The sequence below is a fragment of the Episyrphus balteatus genome, chromosome 2 (assembly GCF_945859705.1).
Source record: "Episyrphus balteatus chromosome 2, idEpiBalt1.1, whole genome shotgun sequence".
Taxonomy (NCBI): domain Eukaryota; kingdom Metazoa; phylum Arthropoda; class Insecta; order Diptera; family Syrphidae; genus Episyrphus; species Episyrphus balteatus.
This window is the reverse complement of record NC_079135.1, coordinates 20683249-20701011: the sequence shown is the minus strand read 5'-3', so window position 1 is coordinate 20701011 and position 17763 is coordinate 20683249. Positions and strand designations below refer to the sequence as shown.

Below are 17763 nucleotides of genomic sequence, written 5' to 3'. Positions count from 1 at the left end.
CCTAAAATTAACACATTAAATTTTCCCTTCATTAACTCCCATCCATTTAATCCTTAGCGAATGCAAATAGGTATCTATACAAAAAATAGATTTAAAACTTTTTTACCATAAACAGCTCATTGTTACCTGCAAAATAGTCAAAGTTATTGCATAAATTGTTAAATAAAAAAGTGCGTCGGGTTGAAATTTTCACTCTATTCAAAAACAAACAAAATTTTACTGAAAAAAAGTGTAACAAAACGGAATAAAAAGTAACATGGTAACAAAATTATTTAATATTTCAATAAAGTAACACTTTTGTTACACTTGTAACATTGTGGCAACATTGTGCGAATGTGATTTCCCATGCAACTAATATGGCCTTGAAAGCCCAAACCAAGAAGAAATTGCCTTTTTAGATTACTCCATATTCCTGCATTAGATTGGAATGATGATTTTGTATATGTAGATTAATTTTGATTTGTTTTTTTGGCTTACCTCATTTTTTTTTTAACAAAAGAAAATGCAGCCCCAGCAGATTTAGTAAAGAAAATCCTTTTTTTTTCTAAACAGGCGGATGCGGGCGTGAATGATCCATTATACAATTCTAGTTGGTTTGATATTCCATTTTTTTTTTTGTTTGCTGAAAAATATTAATTTTAAAACTTACTGGTTGAACAGAATGAAAATTCGCTTGTAGCAAAGAAAAACGTCGTGGTACAAGATGTCAAATAAATTCGCTCAAAATGTAGAAAAGATGAACAGAATTATGTGGCGTACAAAAATGTCAATTGCCTTGAAAAAAAAAATTTTTTAACTGAGTAACCACATTAGAAACGTCAAAAGTCATTCCGCTTGTAGCTTGAAGTAAAAGTCGACTCGACTTGTACCACAGCGAATTTCCTTGCCACAGCCACAGCTACGTATTCTGGCACCAATATACTAATTTCATACTTTTTAACTTTGACAGCGACACAAGACACAAGCCACAGACACACATTCTGGTCTACCAGTTAAGGTTCATTCGAAATAATATAAACAAGGGAGAAATTACTTATTTTTTTTGGCAGTTCTAATAATTACAGCCTAATTCGGGTTGAAATTTTCGGTCTGGTAAATAAGGTGTATGGATGTTATTGTTGATGACGAAATTTGTCTACGTCGAAGGTTGTATGGTATATTCAGTTTGATAAAAAAAATAGCCATTTATTCATAAGTGAAATTGAATTACTTATATAAATAATTTGGAGGAGGTTGTAATCCATTAGTTGGAAGTGCTGTTAGATAATTTTTATATTTCCTGCATATGTGCATGAAATATGCTTGGTTATTGAGTCCGATTTGTGAGCGTGTTTTGAAGAATTCTTTGTCAACATTTATGCGTTCGTATTTAAATTCCATGTTTGCCTTTGTTTTCCAGCTTAATTCGTCTGAACGTATCAGATTCTCTGTACCAGCAAACCAGAGAGATCAAATTTTTGTAGTCCTTCATTGCCACCAAGACGGACAACCAATTTGTCGTCCTTTTTTTGACAAGATTGCGGAGTTTTGTTGCTTTGGGTGAGAACGAAATAAGTTTCGGGCTAGCGATTGGTGTTGCGGCACATTTGCCGATACTTTAAGTCAAAGTGGCAATCTTTTCACATTCACTCTTCAGTTGATCAACCTAATATGGACGCTTTGAGAGCCATTGTTTTCCTAAAAGTAAAAATCTTCATTTACAAAAAGCGGAGAAGGATTGCATTCACTTATTGTGCATGACTTGATTTAAATGCAATCAATACTACTTGCCGTTGTAATAGGTAACTCATGCCATCCGATGCCGGTGGTGATCCAAACACTTCCAAACTTAAATCTCATCTTTTGATGAGTTTCACGTTCTTTTGAGTCTCTCTGACTGCCTGGTACAGGTTGGAGTCCATCTCGACGAATGTCTTGAACTGCGCCAAGTTTACACTTTTCTTATAAACAAGTGCAATTATATCATCAAATGCAAAAATTAAGTTGGGATTGTTAAAAAAATTATTAATTTCTTGAGAGTTTATTAATTCTAAAATATGTGAATTGAATATTGTTTCTTTTTTATCTGACAAATCAGCTGGTTGTCAAAATAAGAAACTCACCTCTATCGTGGTGAATTTGTTGTGAGGTTTCTTATGAGGTTTTTCGCAGAATACGAAATTGTGACAACCTCATAAGAAACCTCACAAAAAAAACCTCACAAAAAATTGTGACTTGTGAGCATCACAACTCCAGAATAGCCCTGTTAGCTTCTGTAAGGCTTTATACATGCTTCTTTTGCTTCTATAAAGCTTTATAGAAGGAAAATTGTTAGTTGCGATTGCTATAAATGTCAAACTTGTTTAATGTTCTCCCTTTTCCATATGCAACAACAACAACCTTACTAAAGTTTAAAAAAAGCTTAAATATATCTTCCGTAATACCTTTACCGAAGTTTAAATAATATACATAAGCTTTTCATATTATTCTTTATTATGCATTTCAAGTCAGTTAATTTTTGCAATCATGTGTTTTTTTTTTTTTAATATACACCCAAATTTAGAAGTAACAAAAAGATTTCTTTTTACCCCGATAAAGTAGATGATGTAGGCGTTACATAATATTAATTTCGAAATTTACTATCACACAAGTGTGCTCTACCCCTTAACCACTCATTTTTGTTTAGAATTTCGCAATGGCGTTCAATATTTGTTTCATTGACCTATTATAATAGGTCAATGGTTTGTTTATATTTTATTAATGCACAAAAATTTCATTAGATGTTCATTATTTCTTAACAAATAATTGCTTAAAACTTTATTTGTAGCTAATTCATTGCAATTTCCATTGCAAAAATATTTATTTTTCGTAAATAAACATTCCCAAACTCTACTTTTTCTATTTTCTCCTAGATGTCACATCACTATTTCTCATCCATATCGTTCACACCTCAATTATTCTAAACAAATTTAGCCATTTTGTTTTTTTTCATTTTCGAACAAAATAGCCGATTTGCGCAAATAGCCGCTATATTTCGGCATCAGTTCGTCATCGTCTGTTGAAAGAGGTTGGTCGATTGTTCGACGTGAATAAAAAAAAAATAAATAGAATAAAAACTAATAAACTAAATTACAATATATATATATATAGGAAAATTATATATATACATACATCAATTCAAGACAAGTACATTTTTTTTCAATAATTAATTAACCCGAGTAAATTGTACGCCAATTCTCAACACAAAATAAAAACATTAAAGTGAAGTTTATTTAACTTTAAATATTTGACAACAAATTGTAATAAAATAAAGGTGAGTTTATTTTTCACACTATAATCCGGTATAATAGAATAGAAGGAAGCCATTTTGTTTTTTCTTTCATTCTTTCTGGTTGAAAAAAAGTTCTTTAATTTTTCTTTCTCTTTTTAAAAACTTAAATTTTAATTTGATTAAAAATTAATTTAATAATAATTTAGTTTGTAAGTGAATACAATTTATTACATAATTATGAAGGTTTTTCTCAGTTTGAAAAAAGACTTTGAAAGACTTTAATTAAGTACAGTCAATTCAAAAGATACTTACTTTTCTGGAAGTTTTTTTTTTCTGTTCTTTCTCCAAGTCACATGTTTTTTTAGCTGAAAATTTTCCAAAATCAATTTGGTATTTTATTGATTTTTTTTTCGTTGAAATGATTTGACTGAAAATTTGCAAGTTTGATGGGTTTTTTTTCGCATATTTTTCTCTACATCCCCAACTTTTTTTCTTTCTGTTTCATTGAAAAAGTAAAAAAAAAAAAAAAATGGCAACCGGGCGGCATAGTCAGGCGCGCCATTTTGTCTTGTTTTTTTCGCACTTATGTGTTACCGAAAAAAAACATTTGTATGTATTCACTTTACCTTTCACAAAAAAAACCATTAAAGATACAAACTAGCACTCTTGTGTGTAAACTGTAAAGTACACAGTGGAGCACCCGGGACCCGGTCATGGCGTTGACCTCAATCCCAAAAAAAAGCAAAAAATGCTTGTCATGGCGGCAAATTGAATTTGAATTGAGTTTGCCGGTTTTTTTTCTCCCTATTTTCATTCTCTTTCCATTGAATTGTTGAATTAATTATTTAAGTACTTTTTTGTTGTTGTTGTTGGGTTGGGTTTTTTTGGTGTGCGTGTGTAAGAAACACCTTTTTTTGTGATGTGTGTTTGTGGATGATACATTGACACCGGCCGGTGAATTTCATCAGTCTCGATCTCCAAACAAGCTCCCTTGAGTCATGAATGATTAGTATTTTTTTTCCATAAAGTCGTTGTCTTTTGTACGTGGCCAAGAGCCTCATTAAATTTGTTTGTCTTCTTTTCTTCTTATCTATCTTGTCCGCATTATTCACATTAAACACCGGATGACGAGGGTTTTCCTTCTTGTATACATAATTTACTTTTTGTTCTTCAGCGCATGTCTGATGCAGAAGGACGCTTCTTTATATACCTACTTTGTATACCTCAAACATATTGAGCGCTAAATTTAGGGGAAGGTATGTATATTTTTCTTCTGTTCATCACAGATGTTCAATTTTCATGGGAGCCGGTAAAATCTTGGTTTCCTTTCCTTTGCTTTGCTTTTCGTTTGTGATGGAAAAATTCTATGTAGGGTGACTATACGCATAAATAAGTTGAAGAAAACTAAGATTTATATCGGCATAAAGCAAAATTGTTTTAAGTCTCAAAAAGCAAATTTTACAGGGGTTTAAAGCGACAATTTTCTGCTCGTTTGCCATTCAAGTTATGTTTTTTATAAAGTTTGTTCTTTTCTCTTGAATAAAATGTACAAGTTTACCTCATTAGTAGGTGCATACTATTTTTAAATATTTTTTTAAACTAAAAACCCAAAATTGGACTTAGAACAATTTCTGTACTACAAGTAGGTACGCACTTTCCTTAAATAAATATTGGACTTAGAACAAAATATGATGGGACTTAGAACAATCAAGAATACTCGGGGTCTCATTGTGTTTATTTTTCTATGTCCCATTAAATTATGTTATCTATTCGCTAAAAAGAAATTTTTTAGAGACAAAAACCCTTTTCAAATTCGGAAAGAGCACCCTCAAACTAGTAAAACTGCATCATTAACTCATTTTCGGTAAAAAGTGGATTTAGAACAATTTTGCGATTTATAAAGTCGCATTTTAACACTTGTAAGTTGTAATCACCCAAATTGTTATTTTGAAAGGCACCTTAATCGTTGGTATCTTATCTTGAATACCTACTTGCGCAGATAGTTTATCTTTGTTTGACTTGTTATCTATTTGCTAAATATACTAAAATATTTGTTTTATCATTCACCTAATTTTTAATTTTTGGAATTGGTGCATTGTTTTTTTAAAAAATGTTTCTTCTTTCAATTTCAATACATAGCTATACTTTGTATTTACTTGATATTGGTAATTATATTTATGCAGATGGATAGAATGAACACAGATGGTCTACGTGAGAGGGGGATGCTTTGTGGTGTTTTCTGTTTTGTGTATTTTTTTTTTTTTCTTCTCAATTTCTGATTCTGCGTTTTATTGCCCTTTTTCATTCTATACATTATGTACAAATAATGCAGCAGAGTAACCCAACCCACAATATCTACTGAGGGTGGATTTGTTGTAGTATCTATAAATTTTCTACTGAACTAAAAATTGATTTTTTTTTTTTTAATTTAAAACGAGGCCTACCAGCAGCTAAACTATCGAACCAAAAATGTGTCAAAAGTAATTTTGAAAAATCTTTAGAATACTACTTTTTTAGTTGAAAAAGTAATATTATTCTTGAAAGAAAAATTAATAATTGTAGGTATAGATTTATTGTAAAAACCAATCAGTTAAAAATACAAAATAAAAATAATTGCTTAGAAGGGCACCTATTGAAAGAATTCTTTTGCGTATACCTATAATAATGACGAATAGGTATAAAAAAGAAAACAAGCATGACCCAGATATTTTGGCATTTAACTGTTTTAAATTTTACAACAAATATGAATCATAACTAGGCACTCTGTCGCTGTTGCTTGGCAACCAGCATCTGGCATTTATTAAAATTATTTATATCTTTTTCATGTTGCTGTTTCAGTAAGTTGTGTAGGCAAAATGAATAGAAAAATAAAATGTGTTGCCGAATACCTGAAATTGTGCAAAAAAAAAAAACAACTACCTGATATTTGTTGTAAAAATTCTTTCGGTTATGTTTTTGTTGATCTGTTCTCTAAAAACTCATATACATTCAAATTTCGAAAAAGTGGAACACAACAGCTTATTCTGAAAGATTAATAATTGTAAAAACATGTTCAGCACAATTTTGTGTATTTCAACTCTGAATTAAAGTTGAGGAAAGAGAATAATGTACCCAGTTTTTCATTGCGATATCAAAGGCAAACTTGATTAAGAAACAAAATAAAAGTTTTCAATTGTTTTGCCTTGTTACTTTGGTCCTTCCGTATGCATATTTTCACAGATGATAAACGGGTTTTTAAGGTTTTTGAAATTCAAGTCAAGAGAAAACTACTTTAATACCAAGTTTTTCAGTGAGGGAAAGTAGACTCGTACACAAAACACCAAATTAGTTGAATAAACACTGGTTTAACTGATAGACTTGTTTTATTATAATAAATACACGTTTGTAAGGCTTTTGTGTATTCATTCCTTATTAAAAAAAACTACTTCAACTCAGCACTGAAAAACTTGGGCTAAATCGGAATTAGAAAATGCTTCAAATAAATTTGAATTAAATAAAGAAATTGGGAAAATAAGAGCACAAATAAATAAATTAATATACCTACCTACATAATTTAAAGCCATGGGGCGATTCAAAACGGTTACGTTGTTGTTGAGAAAAAGTTCAAATACTACCAAATGAGTTGTGTACTTACTAGGTACTTGACTTGACACTGAACTGAACCCTAATCTTAAAATGACTCTTTCAGTATTTATTCGTTTGCCATTGAAATGGCAATCTATTTTCAATCTTATATTCAATTTATTGCAATTCGATCATGACACGAGGGAAGAAAACCAGTCTCTAAAGCTGACTTTGCTCTAGGTTTTTAGCTCTACAAGTCAGAAACGATAAATTGGTAAATTCACTTGTTTCCGAGAATTTCCATAATCTCACTTTGTCAAACAAGAACATAAAAGTACATATAATTTTCCTTTGTATTTTTCTTGTTTTGGATTTTCAAAACCGGTTCATGTTTCAGTTCTTGAACATCGCAAGTAAATTCAAATACGCTCGTTGAGCTTATTACGGTCAATCACCCTTGTCAAACATTCACAAACGCATGAACTTTTGACCGTTTGTTAAAAAAATCAATTTCAACGAGATGTTTCTTCTTATCTAAAATCTTCAGAACAAGTTTCTCCACCGTCCATTTTTAATGGTGTTTGAGCATGTTTCATTAGTTCTTCCTTAGTATGTAAACTTTTTCACCCTGTTTCAAAACTTGTGCCTGAATTATTAAGGAAGCGACATGTTTTGACAAGTGTAGACAGTCTAACTAACTTTTTTAAAATTTATTGTTTTCGTTTGGTAAAAAAACCAATTTTTTTTATCTAAATCTATCAAAAAACTGTTACTTAATTGTAGTTGTACAGATCAAAAATTGAAAAAAGACCTGTCTAAAACATACAAAAAAAAAAAAAACAATTTTAATGTTGAGAAAATTAGTAATTAGTTAGTCGGAGTATTGGAAAATAGCAATAGATATTTATTACATTAAGGTGCTGGATCGCATGATTTTTTTTTTCTCTTCATATTTGGTTATTCTCTTTATTTCATTTTCACATTCTATTTTCAGGTTAATATAGAAAAAATTGAATATTTTTTCGAAGAAAAGAATTATTTTTTAAACGAATCATTTGATTAGAAAATTTTTTGGCAAATAAAGAAATTCAATTTCCTTTAATAAAGAAAATGGCTCCAAGGTAGGAATGTTTTTTTTTTCAAAATTCTCCATCATTCTTCGATTTTAAAAAAATTAAATTATAATTTATCATTATCGCTAAATATCTATTTATGTTTTATTTCTTATCGTTGTAGCGTTAAAATGGCATTCCGTGGAAACAACAATCGCAACCGCAACTTTGGCGGCAATTATGGTGGTGGCCCAATGGCTGGCGGCAATAACCGCATGGGCATGAACATGAGCCCTTGGGATAATCAAAATGCCGGCGGTGGCAATTATGGAGGTGGTAATATGCGCCAAGGTGGCGGTGGAGGTGTTGGCGGCGGTCAAGGCATGAATGCCCAAGCCATTAGCTTAGCCAACAACCTGCTCAATAATTTGTTCAGGAATCAAAATCCACCATCGCTGCTAGATCTTCCACGAGGCGGTGGAGGAATGGCGGGTAACCGCAATCAACGTCCTGGACCGGTATGTATTGATTTTACTGATGTTTAATTTTATTTATTTTCCACTTCATAAAGGGGGGACATTATTGGTTTTTTATTTACTTTCATCAAAATTTTATTTATAAAAAAAGACAAAAAATATATAAAAATACAGTATGACTTGATGGGAGAGATTTATTTAAATTGTATGTTATCAAATTTCATATTTGCACCCTCTCTTCACAACAAAAAGATTGTTTTTGAAAAACTATTTCATTTAAAACTTAGAAAATTTGTGAAAAATAAAAAAAAATGCATGAGTTCTTCTTTTGGACCTTTTAAGAATGCAGTCGGTAAGAACTTTTTTCTTCATCAGCTCCTGTTGAATTCGCAAATGGTTCCACTTACGAGCAAGTGATTGAATGAACCACTCATTTGCATCAATTCTGAATTTCATTCACTGTTGCGTCCAATCATTTGTTTTATTCAATTCTCAAAACAATCTTTTTCTTTTCGTTCTTGCTTATCAAAATTGCTTTTTTTTCTAATATTTCTAATGTCCTTAGTTCAAAATATGTATTTGCACTGTGCGAGGAGTCAGGAAGATCAAACAAAAAGAGATAAAGCTCTGTTTGAATACTCCTCGACTCGAGCACCGTAAATGCAGAAGGTTTTGAACTTTACTTTGTTTTAACGAAAACTCCCGAATCACTTCATGTCTATTTAACTAGGTTTCATCATCTTGATTTCAAACAAACATGCTCAACAAGCATGCGTGTTGCTTTTATTGTTGCTTCTTTGCTTTGGTGTTGTGTATTTTTGCCTTCAAATAACATAAATTCTTCAATAAGTTTTTCAACTCGCCATTTTAGCCTACTGTATTTTTATCAACATATTTCACCAAAAAACACCAATAATGTCCTTGGAAAATGTATCTCTTAAGTCAATTGTACAGAAAAAAAATGAAAACTTCTCCTTTTATTTGCAATTTTATCTTATTTTTTTTTTTAATTTTATAACAAAAAAAAAAATGTATTGTATACCTCTAGAAAAAAAAACTCCTTTCGGCAATGTATAAACTTCGTTTTGTGCATTGCCACCTTTGTTTTTCTTTAGTTTTAATGAAATATTTTACTAAGACATAAGTTAATTTCTAAACAAACAAACAAAAACTGTTTTGGCTGTTTTTTGATGCGTTGTAATTGCCGTCGCTACAAATGGCTCCTGACCTACGATATCGTCTTCTGGGATTTAATAAATAAAAAAATAGCGCATATATCTATCTATCACACCAAAAAAATACACAGCCAAACTAACAACATTGGTTGTGTCGTCGTCTCTCCATTGTATAATGTAGATTTCATCCGACAAAATCAATTTTTTTTTAAAAAATGTGAAGAATTTGAAAAAAAAGTAAATGTTTTAGCCCGAGAGATATTTTAATAAACGCCAGAGAAACGTGATGAGAGAGCAGTTAGACGAATCTATGTCGGCCTTTGTGCATGTGCAAAACAACAATGCCGCTCAAAAAAATAGACTATTTTATTTTAGCAAACATCAAACATGTGTGTTGTTAAAAACAGTTGACAGTTTTATACACCAATAAAAGAAATGTATATTTTTTTCTTTAGAATTTAACGAAAATTATGTATTTTTAAACAAACAAAAAACAAAAATCAAACAATCAAAAAAATTTCAATTCTAATTTTCTTATAATATTTTTCTCTCTTCAATGTTCTCTCTTTTGGTTCTCCGTGCAAAATTGTGTTCTTTTGTTATTTCCCTACACGAAAAACAAAATCACATAAATTGTAAAAATCAATCTACGCCACCACACAATAAAAATTCAAAAACAATTTTATTGTTTGTGTGTGTGTGTGTTATTGTGTGATGCCTGGCTCCACCTATATACACCTACCTACATTAAAAAAATATGCGCACTGTGCCCACAACTACCGATCTTCAAAAAAAATCTGTTCCAACTTTTAAACCAAAAACCATGTTGTTTAAACCATCAACGGTTAATTATTATGCTACACCACGATTCACGATTCGATTGCTTGCCCGCCGATGCCGCCAAACTGACCAATCTTTATAAAAAAAAATAATGATTTATAATATATAAAAAAATATATAAATTTGTGTAAACAAATTGTTTAAAATAATTATGAAAAATTATATAAAAACTTTGTTTTTAACCGAAATCCACAAAAAATGTAAAAAATACAAAAACATAAAAACTTGATGTTTATGTGCGCCCAATCCAACTGTACACGTTTTTCTAATTTTTTAATTTTGTTTTCTTTAAAATGTGTGAATTGTGATATATTTTATTTTAAAAAAACTATCAATGTTTTATTGATTTTTTAATTTTTTTTTATAAATTGTAATAATTTTTAAACTATACGTGTCTTGGGCGCTGATTCCATTGTGCAATCACAAAAATATGTATACAATAACTGTATTCAAAATATACACTTGGACTTGCAAAATCAAAACCGAAAACTGCCATTCGGTTTGTGTGTGCGTATCTCTGCTGCAAACATGGCAAAAAATAATCAATATACAACAACAACTTCACGTGGCTCTTGTGATTTATATATAATTTCAAAAAACTTGAAAAATCGATACAAAACAAACAAAAAAATACTTGTATATTTATGAATATGAATTTTGTTATTTAAAAAAAAATCAAAAATACTATGTTTAAAAAAAAAAAAGATGGTCAATCGAGCTGGCCCTGGCAATCGCAATAACCAACGCCGAGTTCAAGGAGGTTTCAATAACCGTGGTGGTGCAAAGGTTGCAGCCAATAAGCAAGGTGGCGGTATTCGTAAACAGAATGCCTTTGATCGTGCCAAGAAACTTCTGGCTAAAAATTCCAATAAAAAAAAGGATTCAGCTCCTGGTGAAAATACTGAAAATACTAAGAAAAACGAGAGGTAAGAAATGTCACTTCAAAAATGACATATTTTTAAAAAACAAAATACAAAAAAAAAAAAAAACAAAAATCAATTTCAAAAAAATTTCAAATTTCTTTCCAAATAATAAATAAATAGTAATTTTTTATATATAATTTTATATATAAAAAGAATTTTATTTTATTTTAATAATAAAATATATTTAAATATATATTTTTCATCTACTATATAAAATATTATATTTTTTAAAGTAAGTTTTTTTTATATTGATGGATATAAACTACAAACAAAAAAGCCAACACATTTTCATATAAACTACTTTTCTATATAAAAAAAAAAAATATATAAATTTTTTTAATTAATTTGTATAAACCAAACAAATGTATGTGAATTTTTCTGCAAAATCACTTGTACTACTTCTACAATTTTTACCTTTTTATATCTTACCTTACGTTACTACAAACTACATTTATATTTATACAAAAAAAAAGAAGAAAACTAGAAGAAAAAAACAGCAACAATATATTTTTTTTTTACAAATATTTTCTCAATTTTTCACTTTTTTCTCTCGCTCTCTATTTGTGTGTTTTTAATCGTCATTTTCAAGAGAAAAGTTGTTGTATTTAATCTATTTTTTTTTTTAATAAATTTTAAAGAATTTGTGTTGAGAAATTATAAATAGAGAGTCTCTCTCGTTCGATGAAGATGATGATTAATTAATTGTTGTGTTTCACCAGAGAAGTGGACTCTCTTTGCGCTCACAGATGTTTATTTTTTTTTTTTTTATAAAATTATTTTAATTTTTAAAATCAATTAAATCGAAGATTTTTTTTTTAATTATTTGAAAATATTTTTGTTGTGGTTTTATATGATGTGTGATGTACTACAGTTATGATGAAGCAGAAAAAATATTTACAGACAACAATTAATAAGAAAATGATAATAAATGATCGTGTGGGCCAACCTGAGAGTAATATAAAAAAAGTCTTTATAAGAAAATGGTAAATGGTAAAAAAAGTCTTAAAAAATATTTAAATTTTGTTATTGTTACGCACATAAATCGGTTTTTTATAAGAGTTTTGAGGTGACAACGTTATTCGTTCACGTAAAAATAGAAAATTCCGCAAAAGGTTTAAATGAAAACACCCCAGCAGAAAATAATTGCGTAAAAAAAGGAAACAAACAGCTGTTTTTTAAACGTCAAATTGAACTTATAAAATTTGTTCAATTAAAAAAATAATACCCCTAATCTCAATATGCTAGAAAAATTCCGATACTGTAACCAATACAATTTTGTTGGTGATTTTAGATTTTTAAATTTAAGTTTTATATTCTACGAAAACACTTTTGTTTTCTGTTTGAAGTCGTTATCAATTCTTATCAAGACAAAAATTTAAATAATTTTGAAAATGTTCATAAATCTTGATTAAATATTAATTTCTAAGTCATAGCTTCAATCATACCATAAACACTTTTCAAAGAGTTTCATTTTCTCTTGTTTATGCATTGAAATAGTAACGTTTTAAAGCAATATAGGTAATAAGAAAAGAAAATTAATAAATAAATTTGAAACATGCGAACGCGTTTGGCAATATAAAACTTCATTTTTCAAAAATTGGATACTTAAAGTTGCTAAACGTTCACATTGTCAACTCCAATTTCATTAAGTGATCATTATAGACAGATTGAAATTGTTAAACTTAATATTTACTGAAAAAAGCCATCGGTTCTGCACGAAAGTATGCTTAAATTTGTATGTTTAGAAAAACTAGTTCTAAAGCTTTTTAGAATTTTTTTATTCACGATATTAAGATCAAGAGTTTAAACTGTATCTATTTAACCAACTTCAATACGAGAGATGTAATTGGCCATATTTAGATATATAACACTGCACAACAAAATTAAGCTTTTTGTATGATGAATTAACCAAACAATACTTTTCCAAAGGTTTTTGGTGTGCTGAACTCGAATCCGAATTCAGAAATATTCTATCAGCTCCCGTTTTTTAAATATTACCGTTAGAAAATGCAAAAACACCTGTTTCTGAAGTTGTGTTGCAATGTGTGGGAATTTTTTTGCAACACTTTTTGTGAAGGTTTGTATAATAATTGTCTTTCATCTTTAAAAATCTGTTTTTATCTTTGCGATATCTTTTTTATAATCCGAGATATTTTAATTTGAAATTACTGCAGTTTGAAAATAACGTTATAGATAAAATAAGTAAAAACGAACGTACTTAAACTCAAGATATCTCAGACAATAAAACAGATATCGGAAAAATTTATACAGATTTTCAAAGAAGAAAAACAGTTCTCATAAAAACCGTTAAAAATTTTGATAAAATAAGGTACCTCACATCAAAGCATAACCTCAAAAACAGCCAAAACACGTTTTTTTCGCAAATTCTAACGGCAATATTTCAAGAACTAAGACTGATAGAATATTTCTGACTTCATATTCGAGTTAAGCACCCCAAAAACTATTGGAAAAGTATAGTTTGGTTTATTTATAATAAAAAAAAGTCAAATTTTGTTGAACAGAGCTATCAGCCAAAAAACGTGTTTTTGCATTTTCTAATGGCAATATTTCAAAAACTAAAGCTGATAGAATATTTCTGACTCCAGATTCGAGTTCAGCACACCAAAAACCATTGGAAAAGTATTGTATAGTTTATTCATCCAAAACCTTGTTGTGCAGTGTAATTGGTTAAAATCTCGTTTGATTTATTTTGAAGCAAATGGATGCATCCATTACTTTAGCTATTTCACTGCATTCTCCGATCATGTCAATTCAAAAGATGTCTCTTCTCAGTTCATTTAAAATACTTGCGAATGCAAGAGTAGAAGTTGTATTGCTACATTTGTACTTCGCTAATGAATTCTTTAGCAAGAGTGAATAAAAAAAAGTAATTACCTGAGTCTACCGTCAATTGTTATTGGATACAAAAAAGCCGCCATGATAGATAAATGCCGATTTATTGACTTGATGCATTTTTCATTAATTTTATACATTAATCAATTTATAACTGGTCATTATTATTTTAGCAATTATAAAAGCTCATTATAATACCTTTGTCATTTTTCGGCGTTGAGTTGGAAAATTAATTTTCTTGTCGTCTGTTTAGTGTAAAATATAGGTGTGAAAAATACATTAAACTTAGAATTCAAGCATTGATTGATTTTAATGACATTGACATGCTAGAACTTTTGTCACGAAGATTTTACAATAGTGCCGATTGCATTTGTTATTTCTTGAAACTGTTAGCGGAACCTTAAGCTGTTTTTTTTTTATATTTTGTTTGAGAAACACGACAAAATTAACCAACATTTCCATAATCTCTATTAGAAATCCGATTTTAGTGCAAACACAATTTTTTAATTCAAAACAAAAAATAACAAACATTTCTTATGAAGACTTTTGAATCCATCAAAAAGAAAATTATGAATAAAAAATCCATTTTCCATTTCCAATATTTTTCAAAATAAAACTAATTTTATTTCTTTTTTTATTTTTCACTTTCAATATTTCTCTTCGAACACACAAATTTGATCCTGTGATGAATATCAATCACATCAATCAATATTAATCAATAAATGATGAGCAGCCAAGTCAAGGAATCCCCCTACGCCAATGTACCCAACGACATGTTCTACTGTCATCTCTGCAAGAAGCACATGTGGGATGCCAACTCGTTTGAAAACCACATCAAGGGACGTGCTCATTTGATGATGCGCGAAGGTATTGAAGAAAGCTACCGTCTACGGGCTAACATGATCCGCCAAGAGGCCAAGATCGCCGAACAGCTCAAATCGGTTGAATTGGACCGTTTGAAGCGTATGGGTAAGTCCAAGAACCGCAACTTGGAATACTGCACAATGTGCGATTTGAACTTCCATGGTCATTTGTCGGCCCATCGCAAATCGGACGGCCATTTGCAGCTGAAGAAATTCTTGCATCCCAAGTGTGCCGAATGCAACAAGGAATTCTCCACCCGCATTGACTACGACTCGCATTTGCTGTCTGCTGATCATTTGAAGAAGGCCGCCGAAAAGAACACCAAGGTTGGTGAGCGCAAGAAGAACACTCTGACCATCTTGACTGAGGAGGATGAGTTGAAGGATGTCCGCCCACCACAAAAGAAGAAGAAGAAGGCTGCTACCCCAGCTGCTGGTGAAGTCAAGAAAGAAGGTGAAGAAGGCGCTGAGAAGAAGGACGATGAAGAAGGTGATGAGAAGAAAGAGGGTGAAGAAGAAGCTGCCGATGAGACCAAGGAAGGTGATGAATTGAACGAGACCAAGGAAGAAGAAGAAGAGGAGGTTGCATTGCCCGAAGATACTGAAGATATCATTGTTGATTTCAATGATGGTGATGATGTTCCCGTAGAAATTGACGCCAAGTTGCCAAAATACAACTGGACTCGCCCAGTGGGTGCTAGCATGATCACCAAATTGGAATGCTACGAGTGTTCAATTTGTGGCAAATTCTTTGACAACGAAAAGACTGTGGAGGTACATTCACGTACCGTTTCTCACCACCGTCAATTTGTTAAATTCCTTAATGACAAGTCTAGCGATACCAAGATTGCTCAGAAGAGAGCCGCAGCCGCTATCGAAGAGACCGAACGCAAGAAGAGGAAGATTGAAGAAGCCACCGCTGCAGCAGCTGCCACTGAGGCCAAGAAGGAAGCAGGTGAAGGTGAAGGTGAAGAGGCTGAGGGTGAGACAGTCAAGGAAGAAAATGGTGAGGAAGCCAACGATGAGTTGTACGATCCATCAGAAGCTACCGGTGACGATGAAGATGTTGATATGGCCGAGAACGGTGAGAAGGAAGCTGCTGTAGCTGATGAAGAGATGGCTGAAGAGGAGAATGGTGATGCGGCTGAAGTTGAAGAAGAAATGGAAACACAAAACGAAGAAGCTGTTAAGGAAGAAACACCCACAAAGGCTGAACCCAAAGCTCCCGCAACTCCAGCAGCAGCCGAAAAGCCAGCTCCCGCAGCAGCAGCAGCCGCAGCAGCACCAACAACTCCAACACAAGCGTCACCCCAGAAGAAGGGAGCCGCAGCAGCCAAAACACCTGCCGCTAAAGCGACGCCCAGGGGTCGTGGACGCGGTCGTTACACCCGTTACTAGGTATATTTTTCCAAATGACTAACAAATAATTAAAGAAAAACACACACACATTAAGTAGGTCTTTTTTTTTTTTAATATTTCTCTAAGCATAATAGAAATATATGCGCAAACGGTATTATTATTGAACAATATAATAACTGGCACGTGTATTAAAAATTTACCATTCTCTGACATACTTAGTAATTTATAATTTTAATTTTAACAATTAAAGCAAGCAAACAAAAAAAAAAACAAAAACAATAAATGAAAAACCCTTAGATTTAAACAAAAGAAAAATTAAATTAAATGTGTTGACTTTTTATTTATAAAACAAAAAAGGAAAAAAGAGACTTCTATTTCTGCGGAACTATTACAGATTTAGATTTTGCAACAGCATTGAATTTGCACATTTGGCTCAAAGATGGGTAAGCGTTAGTGAATTGGAAAGTTATTTTTTTTTTTATAAAGTTGAGAGAATTCTGGTCTCAGAAAATGATCTGTTTTATTATAGAAGATCCTTGATTGAATAGAAAGAAAATACTCAGACAAAATTGTCTACAGCAGCACCAAGGAGCCTATTACGTATTAGACTGATGTACAGTTAACTTTTGGAATTTGTACCACAATTCCATTTAATATCAGAAACAAAAGTGCTACATTCGAAAGATGGGAAATTTTTGCACATCAAATTGAAGGTTCAATCCGTTTAGATGTCATTAAGATTTTGGTGACCGAAATGATGCTATTGGGTTTGCGTTTATGCGGCTGCTTTTTTCGGGTGTTAAGTAAGGTTAGACATTCGGTCCTATCGAGCTATCCGTCGGAGCGGAAAATTCTCCAATTTTATACGAAACATGCTTCGAGGTGTGCTTCCGACAGGTAAAAACTGCCCGATTCGGATAAAAGCGGACAAAATGCGCTCGGACGGATTACCTCGCTAGGGCCGAATAAACGATTATCGTAATACGTAATCGCGTTTGAACGATAACGAAGTAGTTTCAACGATAATCGTTATACAAAATAGGGCCCCAGTTAAACGAAAGTCAAACGATAACTAAATGGAAGTCGTCAAGATTGACGACTACCGTTGAATCGTAATAAGTAATCGCATTTCAACGAGAACGAAGTAGTTTCAACGATAATCGTTTTGAAAAAATAGGGCCCCAGGCAAATTGCAATCGTAAATATTTGGCCCTAGCGAGGTACCCGTCGGAGCGGAAAATTGTCAAATTTCATACAAATGGGAGAGTTTGGGCGAGTTCATAAATGCAGGACTGCAGCAGTACTGCAAAAAAAAAGAACTTTCATTCATTCAGCCAAGGATTGTTTGGTTAAAAATGTATTGTTATTAGAAATATTTGTCTTTGTTTATAAGAACAGGTACTAAATA

At 31.4% G+C, this 17763-nt stretch overlaps 1 protein-coding gene and 1 long non-coding RNA gene across 6 annotated transcripts; one reads left to right on the top strand and one right to left on the bottom strand.

Moving 5' to 3' along the window:
* Nucleotides 1-326: 326 nt before the first annotated feature.
* Nucleotides 327-2242, bottom strand: LOC129909067 (uncharacterized). Of its 4 annotated transcripts, none has more exons than XR_008771400.1 (4): nt 2103-2242; nt 1034-1940; nt 478-622; nt 327-412 (listed from the first exon to the last, which is right to left on the bottom strand). It is a non-coding gene; the product is annotated as an uncharacterized LOC129909067 (long non-coding RNA). The 4 variants fall into 4 exon arrangements; XR_008771398.1 differs by having other exon boundaries at nt 1034-1935; XR_008771399.1 differs by lacking the exon at nt 2103-2242 and having other exon boundaries at nt 1034-1135; nt 1211-2073.
* A 766-nt stretch (nt 2243-3008) lies between these two features.
* Nucleotides 3009-16480, top strand: LOC129909059 (zinc finger protein on ecdysone puffs). 2 transcript variants are annotated; one of them, XM_055986003.1, is made up of 5 exons: nt 3014-3292; nt 7809-7935; nt 8051-8384; nt 11063-11283; nt 14867-16480. In XM_055986003.1, exons 2-5 carry the CDS (start codon nt 7925-7927, stop codon nt 16392-16394), a joined length of 2094 nt encoding a protein of 697 aa, XP_055841978.1. In that variant the 5' UTR covers nt 3014-3292; nt 7809-7924; the 3' UTR covers nt 16395-16480. The 2 variants fall into 2 exon arrangements, with proteins under 2 accessions (XP_055841979.1, XP_055841978.1); XM_055986004.1 differs by lacking the exon at nt 11063-11283 and having other exon boundaries at nt 3009-3292; nt 14867-15247.
* Nucleotides 16481-17763: the final 1283 nt, after the last annotated feature.